We start from the raw sequence: 27,430 nt of genomic DNA on the forward strand, positions 1-27,430 counted from the left end.
CTTTGGCTTATATTCTAGTACTAGTAATTTGATAGCAGCACTACTGGCAAGGGAAAGATCAAGGTGGTGGTGGTATAACTAGTACTGTTAACAGTTAAGTGACTGGGTGTGTATTTTGATACACATTTGATAGCAGCACTACTGGCAAGAGAAAGATTAAGGTGGTGGTATAACTAGTACTGTTAACAGTTAAATGACCGGGTGTGTAGGTTGGAACGCTTCATTGAGGACACACACGACGCCTTTGGCATGGTACTGCGGGTCGCTGTGCGTGGGAATTGGCAGGTAGATGGACGTCACATGGGCAGATGCGATGGGAGTGTCCCAAGAAATCCCCGCCGCGAGATGTGTGAAGTAGTACGTGTACACTGGACACTTGTACGTTGTGTCGGGATGCAGGTCTTTGCGCACCCACGCAAACACTCTACCGAGGGGAAACAACATTAAATAGTGTGCACCTACTGTATGTACATCATGTACAGAACAAGAGAGTACGTACTCGATGGGCTTGCTGCGGTGGATCAAGGCAGTGCCGCCATGGTCATTGTCATCGTCGGTGAGGAGGTTCAGTTGGCTGCCATCCCACTTTGCATTCTAGCATATACCACGCAGCATTCATTCGAGCCATGCTAAACATTATTATATGGATCCAAAATACAACCAACCCGAAAGTACAAGTGGCCCAGCTGAATGCTTGGTGTCGACGTCTGGGAGCATTCGGGAGGGTGTGACAGCGCGGCAAAGCACACGTCGCACACTGGCACGTCGAACGCCATCGCATATTGCTCCAAGGTCGCCATGAGCAACGCTATACGATGTACAACACGAACGACATCATACATTGGACTGTATGCACATATTTTCATGCGATACTACGCTTCAAGAGCGTTCGTACCTTTGGGGTTCTGACACGCTTGCAAGCGAATGAGGGGAAAACGCAACGACCACAGCCATTCCTGGTACATGGACACGGACGCCTGGACCCACGCGACCCAGTCCCTCAATCGAAACGGCGCCGCGTACTTGGCCAACATCCACTCGGCCACGAATCCGCGATGGAGCATCGGGTCGGCAGTGCTTGACGCAGTGCGCAAATGCGTCCAAACGTGCCCCAAGTACTTCTCGAACGCCAACATCTCGAACCACAGCACTTCTTCGACAGTGTTGGACGCAGCATGCCATGCCTTGCGCGCCGCATGTTGAAATACAGTCGCTTTGGGTAGTTGAAACTATTCCATCGTCACATCACACGACAAACACGTTCAAATGAACGATCATAAGGTAATGAGATGATTGTTTACCATCAGAGCGTCCACGAGTGTGGAGGGTGGTATCGCTGAGACCGGACGGTGGTTGGGTTCCTACGTATCGGGCGAATTAGTCCGTGTTTCAAACGAGAACGAAACTGGTTTACACGATTGCTTACCAGAGCGGTCAAGTGACTGAGAATGGACTCGGCCACTTGCCAGTCAAAGTAACCGCGGGTGGACTGCGGGAGCCCCAGCGCTGCCGCATTCAGCCACGTTCCTGGCGGCGGCGGTGGCACAATGTCCGCCAACGGGCGGCGGGGACTACTGTCGTTACTGGCGACGGCAACGGATTTTGTGTGAAAGTCGTTGAGGGCGGTCATAGTATGCAGTAGCGAGCGTTGCCATTGTGGGGGCAACGTAGCTCGACTACTTCTAGCTGTGTCGTTTGAAGCAAGCTCAAGGCACCACCGATACAATACGTCATATTGGTTGCCCAAAGCGACGTCGGCCGTCTTGCTCTTGTATAAAGGCGCAAGAATGGATGCTACTTGGGCAGGAGTCCAATCTTCGGCTTGGATGCCGGGCGCCACGTCCTTTTCGTCACACAGCGTGCAAAGCAAATAGTCTGCTTGCTCCAATTCGTACATGCTGAATTGCGTCGAGGGCGTGGGGCTGCCGGCATGCAAGCCATTCGCGACCAGCAAGTGAAATAATACTAGGCCGAGCCTGTATTTCGAGTGGAAGGTGCTGCCGTTGGCCTGGCTCTTGGCGCTGCGGGGCATCATCATTGTGGTCGTGTTGAAAAAGTACGTTTTCACGTTGCACGCAGGAAAGAGAGCGTCGACGGCGTCGTGGATGACCCACAAGCGAAAGTTCGCGTTGACTGTAATGTCTCCGTGGGCAATGGCTTGGAATTGCCGTCCGAGCTCGGCTTTCTCGGAGGCGTTGATATGGTGCAAATCCTATGGATACCATATACAGTACAGTACTAGTAGTAACATGAAGTGCATAATATAACAGAGTATTCTTTTTATCACCTGCAAAATGACCCACCCGCCGTGGAAGGCAGCGTCCTTGATCGTTTTCAACGCCGACGACACTGCATCCTCCGACGACGCCAGTGAAAAATACCACACTTCGTCTTCTCGAATCCCCATGCTTTGCGCCGACTACCAAATATTATATAGTACGTATATATATATATATATATACAGTCGATATGATCTCATCCACTAGATGATTGGAATGATGAACAGTGCAGTAGTAGTAATAGTACCTCTACAAGACACCACAACGGATGAACTACCATGTCGGCGCTGTATCGAAGGGCGATGGGGCGATGGCTGTCTGTTTGCCCTGCGATGTCGACAATGGACGTGGACGGAAACAGCAGCACGCCAGGAAGCACCGCTAGAACCAGCTCATGCAACATCGCTTGTGTCTACAGATCATCCCAACATATTTTCAAATAAGCCTACATCATCATATATATATATATATATATATATATACGAACAAAATTCAAAACAATAGATTTACGAAACGCTTCGTCCAACATGCACACAAACATATATATATGCGTACAATCCTGTCGTGGGATAGCGTCACCATGGCAAACTTGACGAGAGCGGGAAGCCGCGACACGAATTCCGTCGCAGGGACGTCGTATATGGACTCGGGGGTGGACTGGGTGTACCGTTCGTACACTTGTGGAAAGCTGTCGACATCGTCCACAAGGTCGGCAAACGTGATTCCCATCGTGTGTTGGAATACAAGTTGCCACTTGGACAAAAGTTGAACCGTACAGAGGCGGCGCTTGTTGCCGTCTCGCGCAATGTATACCCTTGCCGAGCCGTCTAGAATGTTTGCCATGTGGATCTAGAAAACACATAGTAAGTATAGTCATCATAAGTCGAATGTTTACGGCGTGCGTGGTGGACGCTGCCTTCTTGACGACGATGCGATCGACGCATGTCCGGATGGCGGACGTGATCACACGACTCGCCACGGCATGGGTCACGGTCGGCGACGACTGGTCTGCCATCACATGAACACCTGGGAACGAACTGTTGCGGAATGCTGTGAGTTGAGCTTTGCAAATGGCCACAATCTCGCGCTCGTTGTACGCGCAGATGCCCAACGCCACGTAGCAGCAAAACCCAAGGTGCAACTCGGACGGCAAACTGTGCAGAGCTTCGCGAACAAACGCGGCGGTCACGTGGTTGCTGATTTGCGCGATCGTCTGTTCATGCACCACGTCCATGGGGAGCTTGGTGATGCTGTCCTGGAGCATATCCATGCATTTATGTCGAGGACGCGGGTCAAAGGTGGTGGCGGCGTCGACCAACGTGAGCCCGCGTCGGCCAATCCTGCATGTTCAATCAAATGTATATATATATATATAAAAAGGTATGTATATATATGTATGTATATATATGGTGTCGTACTCTAGAAATGGCACGCAGGTATATATATATATATATATATATATAGATAGATATATCTATAGGTATGTATATATATAGATATATCTATAGGTATGTATATATATATATATATAGATATATCTATAGGTATGTATATATATGGTATCGTACTCTAGAAATGGCACGCGGGTAGTTTGAATGTGGGCTATGGCGTTGGATTTGATCTGAATGTTGCCCAGCGCCTGTGTGAGCGCACTCATCTGCGTCACCAGCGCTATCATGTCTTCGTCGCATGTGAGGAGATTCGCCCGAGACAGCGCGACTTGTTTCAAGAGGTGGTCCACGTGGGTCCTTTGATGTCGCATGTCGTCCAAGAGCCGTTCATTCAAGGTGCGAAATTCGCTCTAATCGTTTGTATGGCTCGTTGGATTGTTTATTCTTTGAAGAGATATACAGATATCTCGCTCACTTCTTGCGTGGCCGAAAAGTGCATGTAAAACATGTTCATCACGTGTTCTTGCACGTCGGTGGCTTCCAGTTCAAAGCTAAACATGTCAAATACCTCGACCAACTACAAAACGTTTAGTTCAGAGAGGCCACTACCATGTTTGTACTTGACCGTTGTATACACAACAATACCTGAATGCTCCACTGTTGCGTGCATTCGAATTCAGATACGAAATACACGGGTCGCTTCGAGTTGTGGTCGGTCACGGCTTGGATCAGTTCCCACATGACCGGTTCGGAGATTTGGCCCACTTGGTCCACCAAAATCTAAGCAAGTTTGTCACGAACGAGGGGTTTGAACGCAGCAACTAGCGACTGTACCACCACATTCGAGTTTGGCAGGGTCATTTCAAACCGAGACATGATCATCGGGTCGTTGGCAGGGATCACCTCTAACGCCATTCGCTCCGTGGCTTTGATCCAAGTCGTAGCAACGCCCTAAACAATATGAAAAGTAATGATTTCATATTAAAATCATTCCTCTCATTCTTACCGCGGGATCCCACAGCAACGGAAACTTTTTGTAAGGAGGAGTATGCCGCCACCGATTCAAGTGGCTCAAATTGATAAGGATTTGCATGTCCGACAATGTGCAAGCAGCGCGTAGCTCTTGGACGCCTTCCATTCCTAGCGTCGACTCGAGCATGTTGGGCGAAGTGCGGAAACCCGCGGCGGCGCACTGCTCTGTCCACATGTCCACCAGCGGCACGCGTTGGCTTGGGACGACAGTTTTCAAGTAGGCTGCCGTGGCCGCCAGGACCAGGCAGTCCCTGGAAGCAAATGTGTGATATTGTATTCTGGACACGCTTGTACAATATATACATATATATATATATATAGTAGCGTTTATTCTAAACTGGAGTGACATGGAGAATGAATCGACCGACACAACCAAATAAACGAGTCGGTAGAAGGATTTAGCCAATCAGATTGCAGGAAACCATCCACAAAGTCAAATGAGTGTGTGACTTCAATTAGTGTGATACAAATCACCGCAGGACAACTTTTGACATACAAAATTCACTATAACGAATCGATATCGATGATAGATTTGGCGATTCAGAACAACAGTCCACATTTGGGTAAAAGGACAATATATATATATATACCCGATCAAAGTGTCGTCGGCGCATTTCACATCGTGCAATTGCTTTCGAAGCAGAGGCTTGAGGTTTTCAAACACGATGCTGATGCGATCCACGGAGGTCGTGCGTTCGCGGACGTGAAGCAACTCGGTTTGCATGTGCCCCTTCTTTTGCTCGCTTTCCGTCCACGCGGCATGTAGCGCCTTGGTCTTTGTCTCACACACCTTCCACGCGTCGGTGGCCGCTCGCACGGCGCACTCTAGTCGATCCTATCGTTGTGTTTATACTCTAAACTCGAGTGACATGACGAATGAATCGACACAACCAAATGTACAGTACACAAGGATCATGTGCACAAGGGTTTAGCCAATCAGATTGCAGGATACCATCATCAACGTCAAATTAGTGTGTGACTTCAATTAGTGTGATACAAATCCCCACAGGACACTTTTTTACATACAAAATTCAGTACAAAGAATCGATATCGATGGATTTGGCAAAGAATCAGCACAAAAGTCCAAATTTTGGGTAAATAGACAATATCACATTTATATACATGTAATCTATAGTATAGATCTGTATAATGTATTAAGATTTATTATATTCTTGATCATATTAATAGCATGCAGTTCATGCCATCGTTTGCCTTTGTTATATTTATGCGTACCACATGTCCGTGCGCAGTTTCGAGCTTGGCTTGCTTTGGACGGACATACGTCATGACAGTGTGGTACCGCACCATGGCGAGGACCCAGCGACAGAGTGACGTCGATGCAATCGACGCGCGCTTCATTTCGTCTTCGTTGAATTTTGGGTGTTTAATGAACTTGTCCAATTTCCGCATCACGCTATACATATGAAAAAATATCATCAAGATCAACAGGCGACATCGCCAAAACCAGCAAAGATCATGGCTGGAATGAGAGAGATTCGTATATATATATATATATATATATATATATATATATTTACCTGTCTTGAATGTTGTCTTTGTCAAAGTACTTGAGCCGGTCCAAGAAGCGCATGTCACACAAGACAAACAGCGCGTCATCCCACGTTGGCGTCGCGCCCAAGCCGAGCAACACACACACCTACCCCCGAATTCAACCTCAGTCGTGATGGATAATACCGAATAATACTAATAATATATTAATGGGATTCGGGAGTACCGCTTGCATGACAAGGCGGACAAGGTCTGGGGGTGACGTGAACGACTTCATTTCTGTGATGTGCAATTTGTTGATTTTGTTGAGCGATATGATGGCCGCTTGGATTTCGGGCACGGTTTGGTCAAGTTCGTCCTGGAGACTGCGCTTCTCGTCGTCGATCGCGCGCTTCATGACTTGGTAGGCTCGGTCTTCCTCTGCAAACGCTTCGTGTAGCTTGACTTCGATCACCCGTTGTTTCTCATACCTAAATATATATATATATCAATTAGTCCAATAGGAAATCAACGTTCGAGTATTAATAGTTTGGGTGTTTGATAGTACCGCCGGTGCAGTTCATCGGATTTGGCTCCGACGACTTCGACAGCTTTGGCGAGTTTTCGCTCTCGTGCGTTGAGTTGATCAATTTCGCGGATGAGTTCCTTCATGTGTTTGAGTCCTGTGTGGATCACATACGTCATCACATTTCCATCCCTATATATATATATATATATATATATATATATATATATATAATCTTTCTTTCAACGAATATTTCTAAAAGCACACTTCCATATCTCGCAGATATCTATAATATTTCAACGAATACATTTCAACGTTGAATATATATATGTATATAAAGGCACGTTACCACTGGTACACGCGTGTTGTATCGACTCCATTCGTTTCAGACACTGGAGGTGGAGTGTCTCGTACGTTTTCACAAACATTTTGAACGCCGCGGTGGAATTCAACCGGTTCAAGCGAGGTAGCGTCGGCTGGGCCGCCAGCACACTGGCGTGTATGTGCAACATGACTGGATGCAACAGAGGCGGGACGGACGTGGCGGTGAGAATGGCTTCAAAGCAGTCGACGCTCCACGGAGAAAAGATATGGACGCTGCACGTATGCAATAACGATGTGTTGTCGTCCACGCAGGCGTCCACCACGACGGGGTTGTTGCTATGGAAAAAAATTCATGATTTATTGCCGAATTAGAAAAAACTCATATATATATATATATAGATTGCGTCGTGTGTACCGAATCGAGAGCGCCAGGTGCACGTATTTTTTCAAATTGTCGCGATACAAACTGTAGCATTGCGCTTTGCTCGGGTTCAAGTGCTGCAACGACGGCAGCTTTTTCATTGCGTCTGCGATATCGTCCAACTCGTGGGCCTCATACAGCGACCACGGAATGTCTCCGTCGCAGACGACATGCATGATAACGTGTCGCATATCGGTCGAGAGTTCGTCCACGGCCACGTAGATGATATGGTTGGTCGCGGTCGTACCAACAATCATAAGCGTTTGCTTGAGCACGTGAAACGCGGTCTGGCGGATTTCGACGTATTTGTACGATAGAATTCCACTCACGATGATCATCGTCACACGTTTGCCACAGCCCCGAGGTCCTATTCACAACAGATTGCATTGATTTATATATAGTATTATAATACACGGAAGGGTGGGTGGTACCTTTGAGTAACACGTGGGATTTGATGTCGGAGAGACTCACAAGGACGCGCAAGACGTGGTCAACAGCGGTGGGAAACGGAACCAAGTGCCGCACGGCCGACTCGTTGAACGACGGGTGGTGCCAGTGAAACTTTTCAACTCCTGTAGTTTTTATTATTAGTAAATACTTTATAAAAGGTATAGTAGTACTATGGTTTTGTCAGTCAACACAAGACACTAAAGATAGGACTATGGTTTTGTCAGTCAACACTTCACAAGGCACTAAAGATATAGAAAGTTGTACGTACCCATGGTGAACACGTTTACGGCGGCTTGACTTGTGAGACTAGCGTACCCGCTGATTCCGTCGGTGGTGTGGGTGGCAAACCGATACAACGTGCGTTCGTCGTGGGTGTCGAAATCCAGGGCAAGCCGGATCGGCGACGTCAAGTAATCATATGCCCACTCGTCTTGGTCGCAAAAATTCGACCGACCTCGGAAACACGTGGCAGTCAAGTTGAGCATAACCCCTTGGAGCTTGGATTTGGATTCGAAATTGAATGGCGCCGACTGCAGCAAGCTGCGGTACACGTCGAGGACGTCTCCGAGGGTGAAAATCGCGTGGGGCGACTGAAACGAGTGCCCCCACATGGCTTGCAGCACGAAGAGGGGGAACTGGAGCACTTTCCAGCACGTTTCCAAGTCCAAAGACATGGGCGATCGCTCGACGACAAACGCTGGCAGGGACTTGAACATTTCGAAGATCGAGTCGGGGGGTAACTCGGGTGTCCAGATCTGTCATATTATATATGAATGTGTATAGTTGGAAGAATAAAGGATTGAAAGAGGGACAAACAGATAGCGATGTATGTGTGTACCATGTGGAAATGACGGAGAAGTCGCAACGGTAACTCCATGACCGAGCTCGGATTGAGGGACGCCAGGCCAACAAACACCAGCGACGATAACTCGACGTACTCAAACGACGTGCGGTGGTACACGCCTTTGACGTCTACGATTTGTCGGATTTGCTCTTGGCATTCCTGCGGGATTTCAAAACCCACACAAACACGTATATATATATATAGGCTGGCTTACCGTTTGACACAAGTGCATGTCATCGACGTGATACATCGCAGCATCCTTGCCCGTACACGGCCCGTACAGCCCTTTCATCCGTCGTTCCAGGTCCGAGAGGACTTGTTCCTGTCGAAATATATATGATGGATCCGTGTGTAAACAATGCTTCGAGAGAAAAAGGTACCTGGAACGATATCGCAGATGTGTGTTTGCCCAGTCGAATGGTGCGAATCATGTTGCGATCGCTCAGAGAATGGAGGGCTCGCCGCGTAAACGACGACTTGCCCACCCCACTGGCACCCACGAGCAACACGTTGCGCCTGTCCGTTGCAAAGTGCGACACCAAATACTCCACGCACACGGATGTCTGTTGTACCAGTACATTAGTCGTGATTCAATTATTAATCGAATATGGATCATGGACGAAAAATATATATATATATACCTCGTTGGCCACGAGGATGTTGTGGTGGTTTGCAAGACGGGACCAGTCGGTTTCATGCACTCTGGATGCCCACGACGCCAAGCCAATTCTGGGGCCTTCGTGGTGCCAAAATACATCATAACACGTGCGACCGTGGGTGAAGAGTTTGTGGCACTTCAGTTCTGGAGCAACTTTCAACAACGCCTGCAGATCAAGTAGGATGAGAAGAGTTTCACCACATCATTATCGACTGAAGGACCTCGTGGAATATGGGGCGCGCGGAATACTTGACGACGGCGCCGATGGTCCACGTGCAGGCACATATGTACATGAGGATGGCGTCCGCTTTCAACGTTGGCGAATTGGCACTTAATTTCTCCAGAAACTGGTGCAATGTGCACACCAATTTATTCACCTATAATATCCATCTAGTATCCCTGCTTAATGTGTGCGTATTGGTGGGTTACCTTTGTGGGCGGAGAAAACGCAATGTTTGGATGGCCATTGGACCGACTGACGTCGATTAAGCTCGACAAATGCGATCGCATGAGTTGGGAGCATTGCCTCGCCACGGAAAGGATGCGCTCGTCCAGTGGTGGGTCGGCCTTTTCAAGGCGTAATATCCACGCCTTGATAAATACAGTGTATGGCAACCCATCGGCTGGCAAGTACATAATGCCAAAACGACTGAGGGCGGACGGCGACCAGTTTTCCAGCGAGCTACCCCATCAGATAACGACATATATTTTATTGGATAAATGTATATATATATATATATATGTATCATATATACAACAGGGTAGGAAACTATAACGTACCACGTTTCAAAGAAGATTTTGACATGGCTAGTATCGAGGGTGTCGCCGTTGGGCAAGTGGACCAGGGGCATGTCGTCGGTCATGGCGTACAGCGGCTCGACGCAGGCATGGCTCATGCTTCCATCAAAGACGAGCCACGGGATGTACCCGTGTTGCTTTCTCGACGTTTCCGACGCGCGTTGGCGAATGTATCGTGTTATAATACCATCCACCCATTCGTGTTGTTGATTGCAAAACTACCCGTCGATTGATGAATTGGTTGAATCCTCAACAGAAATACATATTATGATGATGATGTAGTAGTGGGAGTTACCTGGCCATAAAACTCGGCAACCGCCAGCGTCGCCGTCGCGATGCGAAAACACTTGACGCGTTGTTCGCCTTGGGCGTATTTACGAAGCCCACTGAGCAACGCGATGGTCGTCGACTTGCCCGACGCGATCTCGCCTGTACAAAAACGATGAACGCTGGTTGAAGTAGTAGTATATGGGTGGTTTTTTGAGAAAACAGAGTCTTACCCGTGACCACGTTGATGGCATACATGGAGCATAAATCGTGGAGTTCGGCGACTTTGCGAGTGCTGATAGGTGTGGGAACGAGTCGTCGGACGGCCATTTGGTCGTGGATGTGGGACTTGGTCTTGGTCACGTCCAAGTGGATATGTCGAAACGACGGAAAGTGGCGATGGAGGAGCGCTAAGAAGGCCAGTTTTCTCTCGGGTGAGATGCGCGACCCGATCGAGTTCCACACGGCATACGCCACGACTTGTTGTTCATCTCTACATTAATTACCCCATATGATCAACTCATAAAAATAACAAACTTCCCAACCAACTCCCATTGGAGTACATTCTACTCGATATATATAAAAAACAAATTACCCAAACATGTCGAGATACGTTGAGGACAGATCGACAATCTTGCGCACGATGCGCACGCTGAGGAACTCGCCCGGCGACGGGCAGTACGTAGTTCCGAGGAGGAGCAGAAACGAGTGCAGGGTCTTGGTCAGTCGATCCACGTTGCGGAACCCCACGACGGTAAAGTACAATTCAATCAGCACGGCGACGTCTGGCAATGAAAACTTGCACGCGAACGAGACAAACGCAGACGCACATTGCCGCACCATGGCGGTTGTGTGCGCTTGGGACGGCGTCGTGAGTTTGCAAAACACGCCGTAGTTGGGGTGGATCGATGGGTAGTGGGCCTGCAGGGTTATGACGGTGCTATCGAGGCAGATCTTTTCCTTGTGTGTCTTGAGCGCGTGCTGGAGTCGTTTTACTTGGTGCACAAACAACCCAAAGCGATCACATTCGACATGTTCTAACCCGACCTACGGAAGAACGTTGAAACTTGGCGGGAGACAAAAAATGAGAGAGAAAAATCTGGACACGACATCGTTGCTTCGTACCACAGACACATAGGCTTGGCATTGCACGATGCCGCCCAAGATACGTCCCAGCTGATGCATGTTGAACTGAATCGAGCAATCGTACACGACACAGAGCGCGCCGATGCAGTTGACCAACTCGCGGATGGACGCTTGCTTGCTGACGCCAGTTTCCCCGTACAAGAGCGACCCCGAGTGAAGCCGAAACGCCATGCTCATGCTCCACATCATGCGTTCCGTCAGCGGCGTCATGGCAATCACTGACTGCGGCCCCAGGTATTCATACCTGCAATCCACACAGATATCGAAGTAACACGACCAACTCGTCTATTGTTACTATATATAGTAGTAGTGTACCCATAATCGTAGGTTTTGACGCCATGCGATACGATGCACGTTTGGGTATCGCCATTCCAATGGTATTGCAAGTGTTGGCTCCAGTCAAAGCTCGGTTGGTTGCTCTGCGTCAACCTGCGGGGATGGGGGATCGAGTTTATTTCGATCCAGTTCGATTTTCAGACGAGTTATAGTTTACCGTTGAAACACGTTGAGTGCGTTTAATAAAGTCGTGGTCACGGTGGTGAGTCCATGGATATGCTTGGTCGTGCTTTGTTGCCGCAACGCCACAATGCACTCTTTTGTCTAGAAGTATCAAACACAATCATCATATTATACAAGTATCAAATACATAATCATCATATTATAGAAGTATCAAATACACAATCATCATATTATAGAAGTATCAAACACAATCATATCATATTATAGAAGTATAATCATCATATAATTCAGGCGTCGGTGAACACTTCAAATCTCAATGCGAAGGCAACGTACGCGTTTCTGCAGTCGGTCTCGCATGACATGAGACGATCGTTGCTGTGAAATCCACTGGGTGCACTCGCCGGTAAAAAACACGCGAATTGTCAGCACCAGCAGTTGCAATGGCCAGTTATCGAGCAACGTATGAAGCCACTCGGTGGCTTGGGCGTCCTCTGCCGAGCAACGTTAGGCCTGTGATATATATATATATATATATTCGTGACATACGCGATTTGTCGTGCAGGTAGTACTGCAACAGGTCCGAGTACTCTGCCATCAAGTGGCGCAAATTCTCTTTCATGGCGCGTCGCAGCACTTTGGCCAGTTCTTTCATCCATCCTTCGGGCCGCTGGGTGATTTTCACCGAGTTGTTGAGCGAAATCGTTTCATCGTGTTGTCCGTGCACGGCAAACACTTCGATCGAGTATGTGGGGGCGTCGCCAAAACTAGACTCTTCCTAGACCATATCTCCTTGTAAATTCCATATATATATGATAAGTCGGGAGTCGTACGGGGGACCCCATGGTGTGCGGATGCTGTCGTGTGGACGCCGCCGTTGGTTTGGTCGGCGATGGCAGGGTCGTCGTGGGCTTGGATTGAGGCGACGTGGGCTGGGATTTGACGACGTGTTGGATTGTTTCGACAGAGATTCGACACACGTGCTCAAAACACTTGGCTACGACGACACTGAGCGCCCCAGCGTTGTCGTGGCATGGCTGGCTCAGGCTCAAGGTCGTGCCCGCCATGATCGCGAGCAGTTCTCGATCCGACACAAAGTTAAACCGAGGAAACTCACGCCTTTTTTCATGGAGAAACAACACCAGTTGCTTCCATAGTCTTTCAAACAGTGCTTTGGCATCGCCGAGGAACGTGCCTACACACACATACATAGACGTGTGAATATATATATATATATATTATAAGACGTAATACGGTTGGTCACTTCGCGAACACAGTGCTGGATCAACGTGTTGGTGCGGACTCCCTTCATCATGGCCTTCCACTTGCGAGAGAGCACTTGGAATTCGACGTTGGCATGGCGCACGCTTTGTTGGATATCTGGCAACTGAAAGATCCGATCCAACTTGACCCAGTCGTGTTGGGCCGCCACCCACAGCTCCAACGTGTCTTGGATGTAGTTGATTTCATTGCTCCACGTCGCCAACGCCTGGTACAGCAGCGGCTGGGACGTCAATTGCATCAAGCATTGCACTTGCATCAAATCGTCGTCCAATGCTGCGAGCAAGTCGTCCACAACCACTGGATCCAGTTGCAGTCCTAAGAAACACATCGTGAACTAGACGTTATTTCTTTAAATATATATATATATATCTTGTCAAGTTGATTCGAATTTGGAGTGGGGTGGTGCTCAATGAGCAGAGAGAGTCAACACTGTAAATCGACACACAATTGACCGACGAATCAAAAGCCAAAACACGCTCCAGTGGCCAATGAAACTCCTGAAGTAGTGGGTGACTTCAAATAGTGTGCATGGCTTCACAATTAGTATATACAAAATCAGTACAAAAAATCGACCGGGGAATTTGGTGATCAGGGCAAATATACAAATTTTGGCCGAAAGCGCTATGTATATATATATATATACATATATGCATAGTACCTTGGCAGACGAGCTCCGTGGCAGCCCACCGCGCCTTCATGACTTGCAATTTGGCTTCCGTTTCCGAGTCGATGCGCGCATGGTACGTGATGGTTCGGATTTTGTCCGAGTGTGACCACATGTCCAAGTCGTTCAATTGCTTGAGACAGAATGTTTGGAGACTCAAGTCCCCGCCTAGTATCTATAACGCAATGACATCCACGATACTACCAGGGACAACCACTTACTTTGAAAACTTGCTCCCAGTGCATGGGTTTGATATACGGCGCGCCCAACTCGACGGTCAAGTCCAATTGCTTGAGAAAAGCATGGAGTTCCGCCTTGATGGCCACGAATATCTTGTTTTCGAATCGACATTTGATGCTCTCCGACCTGTGCGAACAGTCTTATTTTAGTAGCTCCAAATACGCATTATATGTCGAGGCTGCGATACCGGACGAGAAATTCCGCTGTGGCGGCTTGGTTTTCTAACAAACATAACATTTTACCACGTCATGTACAAGCCGGAGATCGACAATTCGAATCTCTTTTCATAACCCGGTACGAGCATAATTGATCGATGAATGGATCGACAGTAGATGGGGTCCAGTCGCCACGCTTGTTCAATCAAATGCCAAGTAAATCGTACTTGTCCAAGATTGCATGATAAACTTGTGCGCGTGCATCATGGCATGGGACATGCGCCACTGCTGGCACAACGTCCACACGTCATGCACTTCTAGCCAAAGACATCGGGCGCTTTCGAGCAACACGATCGGGGTCACCTTGATTCCCTACGCAAACATAAATAAATATTCACAACATCTCGACAATAATAAGGTGCCTGCCAACCATGATCTTTTGGTAGTCATGGTACATCGCACAAGCATCCGAGATCGCGTCCAGCTCCGACTTGATCTCTAAGCAATCATCGCGTGGTAGGCAAGAGCCAATCCTCATTTTCTGAATGCATTTTCAAGGACGTACCAAGTAAAGGGTTCAACTTGCTTTCAAAATCCGCTTTGCCTGTGATAAACGTCTGTGAGTTCCTCACCGTGACGTTGGTTTCGAGGGCATTTAGAATGCGCTTGCACTGCGCCGTGAACTTTTGCAACGCCTGGGCGACTTGCTGGCCAATCACAGGAAGCATCTTTTTGCTAAACTTGACGTTGGCTTGAAAGCTCAAGTTGTATTTGGCTTGCAGCGCGTGGATCAAGTTGAATTGCCCTACGCAGTCGGACGCGGCCGCTGGGCAATTCGATCGCAACGCTTTGTACGCATCTTCTACCTACGAATCCCATGTGTATTTTGGACGTTCAAGAGAGTTTGACCCATCGTGTTTTCGTTACCATGCGAATCTCCTGCAAAAGCAGCTTTTCGTTCTCTGATAGTGTGCGTATGCATCGCCTTTGCTCACAAAACGCTTCGGTCGTTTGCGGCCGTTCGTCCATGATGGTCACGGCGTCCTTTAACGCTGTCACACATAGTAAAATCCCTTGTGTGGTCAGGTCAGTCAACAGCTGATGGGCCATCGACCGCTGCGTGTTGATCCGCTCAAGCAATTCACTGATAATGTGGCGACAATGAACCTCAAGAAAGCCAATGCTCCAACTTGCCTACATACACGTGGACAGCCATGACGATGTGATACTGTATACAGTAGCATCCTTACTTGTGTTTTATGGCACTGATGTTGCCACGTATCCAGACGCCTGATCTTCGTTTGAATGGTCTTGAGTAGGATGGGCACATTTTCCATGTACTGGTCCACCTTGTCCATCGTCGGCAGCTCGTCACTTGGGTTTTGAATCGCGCTGTAGATGGGCCGAAGCGTTTCAAACGATTTCACGTTCGTCGCGACTTTGGTGAACGCGACCTTGATCGCTGTGCGAATACTCCGCACCTTGGCGTGGAACCCGTCGTCTGACTTGAGCAAATCCACGAGCCGCATCCCAGACACGAACTTTCCGTCGGGCACGGCGTCGGCGACTTCGGGCGGCGTCAAGTACTCGATCAGACGATACTCGCTCGAGTAACTGTTGGAGAGCGCAACAAGCCGAGACAGTGCTTCCATCGAATGATGTAGCATGTCTTGTTCCGACGGTTCCAGCGTCATGCCGTTGGCATCTTTCTCGAGAAATGACACGGCCACCGTGATGGCGCACCCGTCGGCGGCCGAAAACTGCATGTGCAAGTGGTGGATCGACGCCAGGACCTATATTAATCATCGACCGTGGATCAATATACAAGTCTTACGACATCCATCCGTAATATCATCTTGGGTTATTACCATAAAGTACACGCTCTCAGTAAACAAGTACTGCAGCAGCCGAAACAGGGACGGCAGCAGCATTAAATCGCGCTTGGCTTGGGCCACTTGCGTCTGGTTGTCGGCCTTGAATTGCTTCATTGCGGCCATGGGAATGGATTTCCACTCGGGATAAGCTTGACGCATCTTGTACATGTCGGTGTTGTCCAGTTGATCGAGCAACAAGTCGGGCGACCGGTCGTCTCGAATCGACTGCACGAGCGTGTACAGCGCTCCATGTACCGTGGCTTTGGCGTCGTTGAGTTGGCTTTCGATCGCCCCGATGCTGTCACATACAATCCGCATCAAGCCCCCACAAGACATGAGATAGGCGTACCGCACTTCCTGCAAGTGAGTCCATTCCGCGAGGGGAATTGCCTTGGCCGACGCGGCGGCCGTCACGTCCAACGCGCAGATTTTGCGGATGGTCGAGCTCACGTTGTGAATGACGCGAAGCGCTAGCATAAAGTTGGGACGGGCGCAGTGGAGGCGTCGGCCCAACCGCAAGCGGGTTTCGCAGTACAGCCGCATCTGGACGTTCAAGTTCCAATTCGAAAACATGCGGCGGCGGAGGAGCTGTTGGAATAACGGGATGCCCTTGAGCAAGTGGTCAAACATGTGGCTGTGGTACACCCACTCGGACACGGGAATGCACTCGACGTTCTCGTTGGCCTTGTAGTGCACGAGGTTCGTCGCGCCCATGACGTAATGCTCTTCCTTGTTGTTTTGGGTCAACGGTGCAATGTGTGTGAGGTCGTACGGTCGGTAGATAGTTTCCTCGGGCCGGTGCTTCTCTGGTTGAAAATACAGGATGTTGCGCCGGTGCTTTTCGCACAGAAAGTACAGGATCGCGTCTTCGATCGTGTGGACATTGGTGATGTCACAGTCGATGGTCTTCACGGAATTTCTCATCAATCCCTTTGCGCTGTGTCGAAAACGATCCACTAATGCTGCATACAAGTCCTTGTTGGCTGTTCGTCTCGAGTCCATTGTATCCCTACAAATGATCATCAAGAGAGAAAAAGGCATGTCGGGAAATGATGTACTGTTTTTCACGCTGTTGAATGCTTTCACGGAGCTTTAGCGTTCGATGTCCCATCATGCGTGGAGAAGGGGCGATTGGTTTCGAAGGTTGCTGCTGCTGCACTGGGATTACTGGGGCCGCGATCGTCCTGAGAGACTCGGGGACTGCCAAATCGGGTTGCTTGCGTTTATGCAGAGGAACTTTTACCGGTGGATGCCATGACTTGATCTTGGGTTTGTACAATTGTAACGTCGGTTGGGACTTGCGGTACTCGTCGTCCTTTTCGCGGGCCATGATTGTCGCCACGCGCTCGTATTCCTCGGCGTCGATCCACCGCGAGCTGCTTGCGAACTCCGCGGCGGTGGCTGATGCTGCTTCATGCCGAGTGACTTCTTTCCTGGCGTTCATGCGGATGGACTTGGACGAAGACGTGTCGTCATCCATGATTCCTGTGGCGGCCCCGACGACGACGACGTTTCTTCAACTTGACGATGCTTATTCCCCGCGCTAATTTTCGAATATCGAGCCTGCTTCCGGATAAATTCGTTGACACGAAATTCTCGTATACGAGTACAGTACTACTTAAGATACTTCGAAGAACTACAGTCTTAAGGTTAATTAGAGCTTCGAAGTATCCTGTTAAACACGTTAAATTGTTTTTTTGGTAAAACAATGCATTTCACGTATCATTCCGATGCGGTTATTGCAATAAGTCCAAATTGAGGTGGCATGGTTGCAGTCATGTCCGAGGCGGCAGCAAAGGCGAAGAAGCGCGAGTACAACCGCGAGAAGCAGCGCATCTTCCAAGCGAAGCTCGTTCAGCAAGTGATCTCTTTGAAGGATGAGGTCAGTGTCCTTGAGGCCCAGCTAGCACAACTACATCTGGACAAGCCGTCCAATATCGTCGACGACGTCGGGTTGTCCGCCAACGCGTTGTCGTGGAAGGACGTGGCCGCTGGCTTGCAGGATGACACGAATCGTATCGTGGATATTAATCGCCGACTTCGACGGGAACGCCATAGCCAAAAGGAACTGCTTAAGACGCTGCAAGCCTGGGTGAATGTTCAGATTCGACACTCGGTACGACGCCCACCCATGTGTCTATCATCATTGTCACCTCCTCGCGACATCATAGACAACTCTGTGCGCTCCCACACACACATGGAGAAACGTGACGTTGCTGGCGAGTCCGGAGTCCCGCGCCGTGGGGTACGACTGGATCACTGCGCATTTGTTTTACAACACGGAAGCCATCTTCCAGAGACATGCGTTTCCGTCCGTGGCGCCGGAAGAAATCAGCGGCGACTTTTCCATCGACATCACCGACCCTGATGCGATGCAGTACGTGTGGCGGTACCAGAAAGAGATGGACATGCCGTTGGCGTTCGTCGCCACCTGCTTTCGAGACAACGTGTGGCGGTCCATGATGCTCGGTGGGTTTGTGATTCTTCACACCGAGGTATACGAACCTTCCAACTCGTCATGACAAATACGCTCTTAAATGGCGGGTGTCGGTGTACATATTGTGCTTTTCAGTCAAATTTGCCTATTTTTGGGGATTGATGAAATCGCCAATTAATTGAGTAAAGGAGTATGATTGGCTACAAAGATGAAGGTTGCAATCTGATTGGCTAATGATACCTCTTAATCTTAGTTTTATATGAAATATCAAAGGTCCGGCAATTGTTCGGCAGTTTTGGGCCAAACACCGCGGGTATAAAAATACAGTTGATTCAACCAACCGCAGGAGGCAATTATGAGTAGAACACACAATATTTGTCTTCGCACCAAGTACTTTGATATGAAGACTTTATTTCAATACTCGAATAATCATATAGTGGATTTGAGAGTCGCGTTTTATATTTCACGGTGCAAATATCAACGACAAAGTCGACGGTAGGTGCTGGACAACATGCCTGATCAAATGATTTACCGCCACACGATCACCAACCCCGACGAAACCGTCAACTACCTCGGCCGCGAATACAATGACGGGCCGGACCGGGTGGTGTTTGTCGGGCAAAACATCCACGACGACGCAATTGTGCCGTGCGGGTCGCGCCAGCGGAATCGAATGGCATGGTATACTTGAATCCACCTTCTGCACGAAATATGTACCTATGCTGTAGTAGCATCTAGAATTGCATTCCTTGTTTCTACCGTGTCGCAGGAGTTTCGGTCGATGGCTTTGCCTTTGTGTGTCCATCTAAGCCAACTCATATCCATATCATTGCCATCCTATACGACATATTCGTTGTTGATGCCATCATTCGACTAGGGTCGTGCTGGATCGACTGACACCGTGTCACACACGTGTGCGAATTTTGCATTTGAACTCGCACTTTTTCACCAAACACGGGTACGTGAGTCTCGAAGACGAAGCGCGGTACTGGGGCGGCGACGTCGGCACTGGCGACGAAGCCTCGAAACTCGTCAAGTTCCAGAAACATGTGACGGTGATGGGGGACGATGTCGCACGATTGTGTCGAAACAAGTTTGAAAACGCATGTGCCAGCCAACTCCAGCAAATAGACGACTCCCCCCGTGCCCCCACTGTCTTGGACGACTCAATGTGCCAGCCCTGCATACCCCACCTGGTTATGTGATACGTATACCATACCAGTACTGGGATCCGAGTCAATGTAACGTTATTAATAGTACTACTACTTCTGTGTGAATCATAATATTAATAGTAGTTTTGCAGAAATTGGTAACTTTGTAACGTTATTAGTAGTAAGACTACATATTACTATTTATAGTATTATGGTATTAATAGTACTTCGTAGTCCTTACAAGTCTTACAGTAGTATGGTATCAATAGTAAGTTATATATTACTCAGTAGTTTTGCAGAAATTGGTAACTTTGTAACGTTATTAGTAGTAAGACTACATATTACTATTTATAGTATTATGGTATTAATAGTACTTCGTAGTCCTTACAAGTCTTACAGTAGTATGGTATCAATAGTAAGTTATATATTACTCCTATATTATTTATATTATTAGTGGTACTATTAATACGAAGCAGTTATTAATAACAAAGTCACCAACGCTTGTATTCGACAAATTATAACTCAGTACTGTACGTCCTTTCCAGTCAAGTCGAAGTTGTTGTAATTAATTCAAGCCTTGTTATAATAGACGTTTGAGGTAGAATAATAACCAATCTATATTTATCGTGTGCAGGGAAGGGACACAGCAGAAGTTTCGTATGGTTTCAGAACGACCAACACTCCCGGTTCATTGTTCCAGCAACGAAAACGCAGTGCCGAACCCACGAACGATGCCATCGACGCAGACAGCACCACCACCAACCACGACGTCTCTCCCAGCTGAAGTCGAGCATGGCAACGTGGAGTATAAGCTCCAGTTGCTCAACCCCACCGCAGGTACGCCAGGTCCCGCGAGCAATAGCAGTCGTGTAAGCCACGGATCTCGTAGTGCGCTTTCAACATCTCGTGACCCAACTCAATTGGCGGCTGAACGAAGGCCACGGGTATGCGTTTTATGAGCTGGGGGTGTCGGACGATGGGTTGGTCATTGGCATGCCCCCAGAAGACTTGGAAACGAGCTTGAACACGTTGTTCCGCATGTGTCAAGTGTTGTCGGCACAGATGCACGTGCACACGCTACGGGAAGGCATGCAGCACACGTACAAAGCTGCTCGTGTGGCCGTGAGTTGCATCGCAGAAACCCACGCGAAGAAGCAAGTGCGAGGTACCCGTGATGTCACACATGTATCAGCATGGTCAAATTGGTCGTAGTGTCGGTGATCGGGGACGTTGACAGCGGCAAGTCGACGCTTATCGGGGTGCTGACCCGCGGCTGCTTGGACGATGGAAACGGGCTCGCTCGCATGCAAGTGTTTCGGTACGTTGGTCACATGGCGATCTTATCTGAACTCGAATCGATCGATTGTCATCGTAGGCACCTCCACGAAATTGAAAACGGGCGGACGTCTAGCATCAGCGAACAGATCTTGGGTACATTTATCTACCCTATCTATACGTATGGGCGCAGTTCCGTGACACTTTTTGGGACCCTTCGATGGAGGGGTTCCTTTACTCCAAAATGCTATTATCATAGTGTTTCTTAAAGAGGAGAATTAATGCAGTTCGTAGAACTTAAAATCATGTCGAAATTCGTATTAGTATTGATGGAAAATGAATTAAAAGAGTGGAAATATCGATACGCCGAAAACAGTTCCGAGCCACTTGATTTTATCCAGTTATCTGTCAAAAATTGCATCTGATTGGCTGAAAATTTCAGAGTGATCGTATTCTACCAATCATGCATCGTGGCACAGAACCAAGTGCCACGGAACTGTGCCCATACGTATAAATCCAACCACGAGTCATCTTGTTGCTTTGGGTAGGGGTCACAAAAGAGGGCAAAATCTGCAAATTCAACACCCTCGAATCGCGCAATGCGTCCAGTATCGACGCCCAAAGCACGAAGTTGATCATGTTTAGCGACTTGGCGGGGCACCAGCGCTACCTCAAGATCACGGCGTCCGGACTGACTAGCCAGTTCCCAGACTACGCCATGCTGGTCGTGGATGCCACCGCGGGAGTGCAGAGCATGACCCGGGAGCATCTGCGCATTGTGTTGGGCTTGGGGGTAATTTTGTACAAAAGGACAAACATTTGTCCTCAAATATATTGTCATTTTACCCAAAATTTGGACTTTTGTGCTGATTTGCCAAAAGTCTATCGATATCGATTCTTTGTACTGGGTTTTGTATGTAAAAAGTTGTCGTCCTGTGGTGATTGTAATCACACTAATCTAGGTCTCACACTAATTCGATGTTCATGATGGTTTCCGGCAATCTGATTTGCTAAATCCTTATGTACTTTATTTGGCTGTGTCGATGTATTCTGCATGTCGCTCCAGTATAGAATAAACTCAATAATATGAGTGTCTAGATTGGAGTTTTTGTCGTTGTCACCAAGGTCGACGTGGCCGAAGCGCCCAGAATATCCCAGACCATCGATGAAATCACAGCCCTGCTCTCGGTATAAATATATCACGAAGTGGACGATATTGCTTTGATTTCGAATAATATATTTGGCAATTAATTCTATGATTAATATATATGGTTCTAGTTGCTCCACTCGACACCCCCCAGTGTAATTGCCACTTCAGATGACCTTGCTGCGTTTCAGTTGCTCCAACATCCCACCATGATTCCCATCTTTCAAGTGTCCAATGTCACCGGTGCCAGGTACATGAATTATACTAGTTTCATCATGTTTTGGATGTATTCTAAATCAAGTGTTTGCATGTAGCATGACGTTGCTGCAGCAATTTCTGGCATCTGTCCATCCCACCAGGGTACGATTGTTATATTCGTTGTTGTGGTATAAATTCCATTTGGTTTTTGTATGGATACGATGTACAGGCATGGACATCGGTTCGGCACTGCAGCTCCGAATTCCACATCAACGGCCACTTTCAATCGGACGAAGTGGGCACGATCGTCACGGGGCTGGTGCAGCGGTACGGAAAACAGCACCCACTTTGTCGTATTCTGATTGTGGTGTGTATTGTATAGTATACTGTTTTCTCCAGCGGTTGATTGAGTGAACCGTTCTAGAATCGCTAGACATATATAAAAAACTAACTGGAAGAGGTCCTTGTTTGTATTTTCGATATTATTCCACTTGGTTTTACCGAAAATCATACCTTAACACGTTTATTCTTTGTAGAATAATAATCATACTGCTTTTATCAATTTTTGTTGGCGATTTCAACAATCCCCCCCAAACAATGGCCAATTTAAGTGAAATGCACAATACACGTAGGGGGACGGTGCACGTGGGCGAATCGTTGTTGCTTGGTCCGACGATCTCTGGGGCGTTCTACGGTGTGCATGTAAAAAGCATCCAAGTGCAGCGCACACCAGCCAAATGTGTGTTTGCTGGCCAGACGGCCGCGCTTCTAGTCACGTCCCTGGACCACGCCGATGTAATTCTTTGAAACCAGTGAGACCCATCCTTATCGTTAATCCTTGATGTAGATTGACATGGCGTCGATGCGGCGAGGCATGATGTTGGTGCACCCGAACCTTAGTGTACGTATTATGTATGAGTTGTGGGCGTGGTTGTTGAAATATTATTTTTTTTCCTTGTGGTATTTCTTTTTTATTAAATTTTCGTACGGCCATTCTGGCTGCGACAAATAATATGTCAGAAAACCCCGATTTTCGCAACTGTTTAGCAACATACATCATGACACGTTTTCAAACCGCGGCTACCAAATCTGACATTTATAAATGGACACAATACGTCGAACTTTTACTGTTTTATGCAGAAAAGAGTTTTTAATGAACTGTCCAGATATTTGACCTATTCTAGTATATGATAATACTCCAGGTATATCTTTCATAGCACGTTTGAATCGTGGTCACACCAAAATATTCTAAATCTATTTTCTCAGCTCCCGTTTGATAGGGGGACTTCTCTGTCAGAATATTATATTGTAACATCCGCTCCACTTTAGACTTCTCAAGTAGAATCGAATATGAATTAGGCAAATTTATTTGAGAATATCCTAACCAATCAAATTATCGATTGCGATATTTGAGCCAATCATCAATCACTATACTTTGGCCCAACCAAAACGTACATCATTAAATTTGTATACACTACATGTATTACATGTGTATAAAAATCTATTCTCGAATCAATTGTCCAGTCCAAATTTCAGCGAAAAGGACTATATATTATTTTTTTCACCTGTGGCATCCCGACTCGGCCATTTTTTCTATTTTCAATCCAATCTCGTTTAGCATGATTGATAATATGGTTGTCGTACGTGCTGTAGCCGATTGCCACGAAACAATTTGACGCGCAAGTGCACCTGTTGAATGCGTCGATGCTGCTCAAGGACAACGTGCAGGGCGTGATCCACGCAGGTCCGATCCAGCAACTCGCCAAGGTGGTGGCCGTGCTCAAAAGCGACGACAACGGCCAAGTGCAGCTCCGGTTTGAGTTTGTCCATTCGCCAGAGTACATGCGCCCGGACTGGCCGCTCGTGTTTCGGGAAGCCAACACCCATGCCGTGGGCAAGGTGCTGCATGCCGTACACAAGCAAGGGACGGTGCCCCCCGACGTGGTTGTCGTCGCTGGGTTAGCATAAACAATCTACCTACGATTCGTCCATTTCTTCTTCAATTCGTGGAAATGTATGTACGAGTCGATGATATGGAAGGAAGGGCGTTGAGGTGGGGCAATAAGGTGGTGCTCACTAGACCAATTGCATATTTTTTGGCCATAAATCGCCAAAACGCGAGATGGCGATGCAGCTAACTTCTAGTTGCGCAAACGTGAATATAAATCCACGTATAACGTGACTGGGGGACGCTGTATTATTGTGTAGTATTTGGTACGAATTTCCAACCAAAATCGCCGCCGACTCGAATCACGAATCGACGCGATTGGCTAATCCAATTTTGAGTGGATTTGATTGGCTCTTACAGAAAGGACAAAAATATATTCAACCAATCAGAACTCCAGCGTGTTTCAATATTGATTAGACAAACTACGCGAATGTTGGGAGTTTATAGCATTTCACAATATATAAATAATACTATTAATACTACTATTAATAATTGTTCAACTGATGCGAGCTAACAGTACGTTCGTGCTGCAAGAACACCATCACAAGTTGCAAGTTGGCATCGGTGGTCTCAAGACTGGCACGATGGTACCGGTAGTAAACTCATTGACAAACACGTGCACCCCCTCGACGACGGTTGTGGGCGAGCGCTTCACGAGGATTTCCCAACTTGAAGAGGCCGTCCGTGCGCGCTAAGAATAGCTATATTTCTTGCTACGACGAGGACGAAACCGAAGGTGGGAGGATAATGGATGGTCGTGTCTCCTATAAATACATTTCTTGGTTCATGACGTCCGAGGCGGTGGCGTACGCCCAAGGCGGCAGCCACGCGAGTGGTGTGACGGCATCGACCAGCACCGCGTCCTCCTCCTCGGACATTGCTGCCGTGAGTCCGTCCTCGAAAAAGAAGAAGAAGAAGCGCGCCGCGAAACTGCGACCTCAGACCGTCGAAGAGGTGTTCTCGACGTTGTCCACGCTCAAAGCCAACGGCATCAACCCCCCGCCCGAGAAGATCGTGCTCACCCCGCGGTCCGCGGACGCATGTCTTCGGACTGGTGTGAACCCCGAGACGCTGAAGATCCGGGACCTGGAGTCGTTTGGGGACAACGGCGTGTCGCCCGCGGTGCAGAAGATGCGACACGAGGCGTACAGCATGCGTCGGCACGACCAAATGAAGCTGGTGCGGGCTGAGAAGAAGAAGATTCTGGCCGAGGAGGACTTGGCCACCGAAGAGGTCCACGGCTTTCGCAGCTACCGAGGACCCAACCATCGGTCGCCGTCGACGTCGCCCAAGAAAGACAGTCCGGACAAGGCGGCGTTAAGCATGATTGAAGTGGAGCAACGGCGGCTGGAAAAGGTGCAGTTCCGCCAGCAACGCGAGATCGAACAAATGCTCGAGTTTGAAATGAAACGGAACCGGATGGCCGAAGAGGCCTCGGCCAAGCTGGTGCGAGAAAAGGAGCTGCACGATGCGATGGAAGCGGAGAAGGTGCAGCGGCTCAAGGAGCTGGCCGAGTTGAAGCGCATGAAGGAGATCCAAAAGAAGGCGCAGGAGGACGCGGCCGAAGAACGGAGGCGGCAAGTCGCGGCGCAAATGTTTCAACGGGACAAGGAACTGTCCGACCAAAAGGCTCGCCAAGACCGGTTGCGCAAGATCGAAATGAAAATGCGCGAGGAAGAACGCAAGAAGAAGGCCGAGGAGCATCGGGTCAAGACCGAGATGATCATGGCGCGGCAGCAGGCGGAGATCCAAGCGCGGCTGCAGGAGCTGACGGTCGCCGAGGAGACCCGCAACCGCATGATGGAGGAGCAGCGCGAACAGCGCACGTTGGAGATGGAGGAGCGCCGGGAGGTGGTGACCAAGCGCATCAACAAGAACCTCAAGCAGGCGCGGCGGGTTGAAATCGAACGCAAGCGGGAGATTCGACACAAGCAGCGCCAGTCCGAGCTGTTGCGGGCGCAAATGAAGGAAGAGCAGGACCGACAGCGCGAGTTGGCGCACCAGGAGATGGAGCTCATGGAGCGGAAGCGACAAATGGTGCTGGAAGAAGCCCGCCGCGAAGACGAGCGCAAGAAGCACATGCTGTTGGAAAAACAGCGCGAAGTGGACGAGAACGTGCAGAGCGTCCAAGAAGCCCATAGCCGTGAGCTGTATTTGCGACGGGAGCAGCGGTCGATCCATAAACAACTCAAGCTGAGCAACGTGGACCGCATGAAGCGCATTCAAGAGTACAAACGGCTGGAAACACTACGTAAGATCCGGGAGGCGGAGGAGCGGACCGAGTCGATGCTACAGCAAAAGGTGGACCTGGTGCGGCAGCGTAAACAAGCCAGCGTACGGTCCAAGATCCAACGAGACGCGATTGTCGAGACGATGGAATTGGTCAAAATCACCAAGAAGTGGAAAAAAGCCAGCAAACGGATCGACCAAGTGCTGGGCTGTTCCAAACCGAAAAAGAAGAAACGCCCTGTGAGCAGCGACGGGGGTAGCATGGCCAGAGGGGGCGTGGGGGACGTCCTACCCACCCTGCAACATCATCGGGCACAGACCCCCCAAGAGTCGTCATTCCGACCGGCGAGCCCCCCCCCGACAAAGTCGGCGTTCAAACACGTCAAGGACGAGGGGGGCAAAGTGACCGTGGAGCCGTCCCCGTTCCGGTCGCCATATGACGAAGTTCCGAGCTTGATCCAGAAAAAGTCGAGTATCAAACCCTCCAAGCACACGACGTCCGCCGTGTTTTAATTTAACATTATAGTACTACTACACATGGCACAACGTGATCGCAGTGCTAACCCCATGCAATCTGTGCGTTCCTACGTTGGTCTATGAGATACAGTACAGTACCTCCTCATACTGTATCGGACATGACGAGTTGGTTTGTGTTTGTTGCCTTGCACAATAAGAAATGGGGGGAAACAAGAGTATTGTTGTGACCCACAAATTGGAGTGGCGCGGTGGCTAAGCGGGATTCGATTCA

General features: G+C 48.7%; 4 protein-coding genes across 7 annotated transcripts; 3 read left to right on the top strand and 1 right to left on the bottom strand.

Annotated features, from left to right (window-relative positions):
- Positions 1-150: 150 nt before the first annotated feature.
- H257_10154 lies at positions 151-17,839 on the bottom strand. Of its 2 annotated transcripts, XM_009836613.1 has the most exons (52): positions 17,356-17,839; positions 16,647-17,306; positions 16,292-16,595; positions 15,674-16,216; positions 15,351-15,617; positions 14,989-15,289; positions 14,854-14,921; positions 14,651-14,795; positions 14,456-14,489; positions 14,250-14,394; positions 14,023-14,203; positions 13,335-13,679; positions 12,914-13,275; positions 12,630-12,858; positions 12,417-12,574; positions 12,118-12,224; positions 11,940-12,053; positions 11,604-11,868; positions 11,074-11,525; positions 10,712-10,971; positions 10,507-10,640; positions 10,194-10,429; positions 9,843-10,095; positions 9,635-9,790; positions 9,397-9,579; positions 9,136-9,318; positions 8,970-9,077; positions 8,750-8,914; positions 8,180-8,666; positions 7,893-8,033; positions 7,456-7,828; positions 7,066-7,376; positions 6,759-6,873; positions 6,438-6,681; positions 6,241-6,359; positions 5,936-6,116; positions 5,293-5,537; positions 4,677-4,953; positions 4,505-4,621; positions 4,316-4,450; positions 4,146-4,247; positions 3,848-4,080; positions 3,175-3,619; positions 2,835-3,128; positions 2,527-2,691; positions 2,288-2,419; positions 1,427-2,212; positions 1,302-1,361; positions 896-1,229; positions 666-808; positions 500-594; positions 151-424 (listed from the first exon to the last, which is right to left on the bottom strand). In XM_009836613.1, the coding sequence occupies exons 1-52, from the start codon at positions 17,775-17,777 to the stop codon at positions 190-192; spliced, it is 12,549 nt and encodes a 4,182-aa protein (XP_009834915.1). In that variant the 5' UTR covers positions 17,778-17,839; the 3' UTR covers positions 151-189. The 2 variants fall into 2 exon arrangements, with proteins under 2 accessions (XP_009834915.1, XP_009834916.1); XM_009836614.1 differs by lacking the exons at positions 16,647-17,306; positions 17,356-17,839 and having other exon boundaries at positions 16,292-16,642.
- Positions 17,840-18,022: 183 nt separating this feature from the next.
- On the top strand, positions 18,023-20,011 carry H257_10155. Of its 2 annotated transcripts, XM_009836615.1 has the most exons (4): positions 18,023-18,413; positions 18,469-18,792; positions 19,234-19,415; positions 19,612-20,011. In XM_009836615.1, the coding sequence occupies exons 1-4, from the start codon at positions 18,063-18,065 to the stop codon at positions 19,937-19,939; spliced, it is 1,185 nt and encodes a 394-aa protein (XP_009834917.1). In that variant the 5' UTR covers positions 18,023-18,062; the 3' UTR covers positions 19,940-20,011. The 2 variants fall into 2 exon arrangements, with proteins under 2 accessions (XP_009834917.1, XP_009834918.1); XM_009836616.1 differs by having other exon boundaries at positions 19,234-20,011.
- A 563-nt stretch (positions 20,012-20,574) lies between these two features.
- Positions 20,575-24,544, top strand: H257_10156. Of its 2 annotated transcripts, XM_009836617.1 has the most exons (12): positions 20,575-20,722; positions 20,775-21,050; positions 21,098-21,203; positions 21,261-21,316; positions 21,709-21,953; positions 22,259-22,348; positions 22,439-22,557; positions 22,622-22,667; positions 22,735-22,832; positions 23,138-23,300; positions 23,353-23,406; positions 24,159-24,544. In XM_009836617.1, the coding sequence occupies exons 1-12, from the start codon at positions 20,617-20,619 to the stop codon at positions 24,471-24,473; spliced, it is 1,674 nt and encodes a 557-aa protein (XP_009834919.1). In that variant the 5' UTR covers positions 20,575-20,616; the 3' UTR covers positions 24,474-24,544. The 2 variants fall into 2 exon arrangements, with proteins under 2 accessions (XP_009834919.1, XP_009834920.1); XM_009836618.1 differs by having other exon boundaries at positions 22,622-22,832.
- Positions 24,545-25,175: 631 nt separating this feature from the next.
- On the top strand, positions 25,176-27,250 carry H257_10157 (hypothetical protein). The gene has a single exon (XM_009836619.1). The coding sequence runs from the start codon at positions 25,201-25,203 to the stop codon at positions 27,193-27,195; it is 1,995 nt and encodes a 664-aa protein (XP_009834921.1). The 5' UTR covers positions 25,176-25,200; the 3' UTR covers positions 27,196-27,250.
- Positions 27,251-27,430: the final 180 nt, after the last annotated feature.

This window comes from Aphanomyces astaci (genome assembly GCF_000520075.1).
Source record: "Aphanomyces astaci strain APO3 unplaced genomic scaffold supercont1.26, whole genome shotgun sequence".
NCBI lineage: Eukaryota > Oomycota > Saprolegniomycetes > Saprolegniales > Verrucalvaceae > Aphanomyces > Aphanomyces astaci.

Coding starts and splice junctions, on each gene's coding strand:
- H257_10154 (XM_009836613.1), bottom strand. CDS start 17,777: ATGGATGACGACACGTCTTCGTCCAAGTCCATCCGCATGAACGCCAGG. Junction 6,117..6,240: donor AAAGACAACATTCAAGACAG/GTAAATATATAT, acceptor TCATATGTATAG/CGTGATGCGGAAATTGGACA. Junction 4,081..4,145: donor ACTTTTCGGCCACGCAAGAA/GTGAGCGAGATA, acceptor ACAAACGATTAG/AGCGAATTTCGCACCTTGAA.
- H257_10155 (XM_009836615.1), top strand. CDS start 18,063: ATGGTTGCAGTCATGTCCGAGGCGGCAGCAAAGGCGAAGAAGCGCGAG. Junction 18,414..18,468: donor ATGTTCAGATTCGACACTCG/GTACGACGCCCA, acceptor GCGACATCATAG/ACAACTCTGTGCGCTCCCAC. Junction 19,416..19,611: donor CAGCGGAATCGAATGGCATG/GTATACTTGAAT, acceptor TCATTCGACTAG/GGTCGTGCTGGATCGACTGA.
- H257_10156 (XM_009836617.1), top strand. CDS start 20,617: ATGCCATCGACGCAGACAGCACCACCACCAACCACGACGTCTCTCCCA. Junction 21,204..21,260: donor GCTCGCATGCAAGTGTTTCG/GTACGTTGGTCA, acceptor TTGTCATCGTAG/GCACCTCCACGAAATTGAAA. Junction 22,558..22,621: donor TCCAATGTCACCGGTGCCAG/GTACATGAATTA, acceptor GTTTGCATGTAG/CATGACGTTGCTGCAGCAAT.
- H257_10157 (XM_009836619.1), top strand. CDS start 25,201: ATGGATGGTCGTGTCTCCTATAAATACATTTCTTGGTTCATGACGTCC.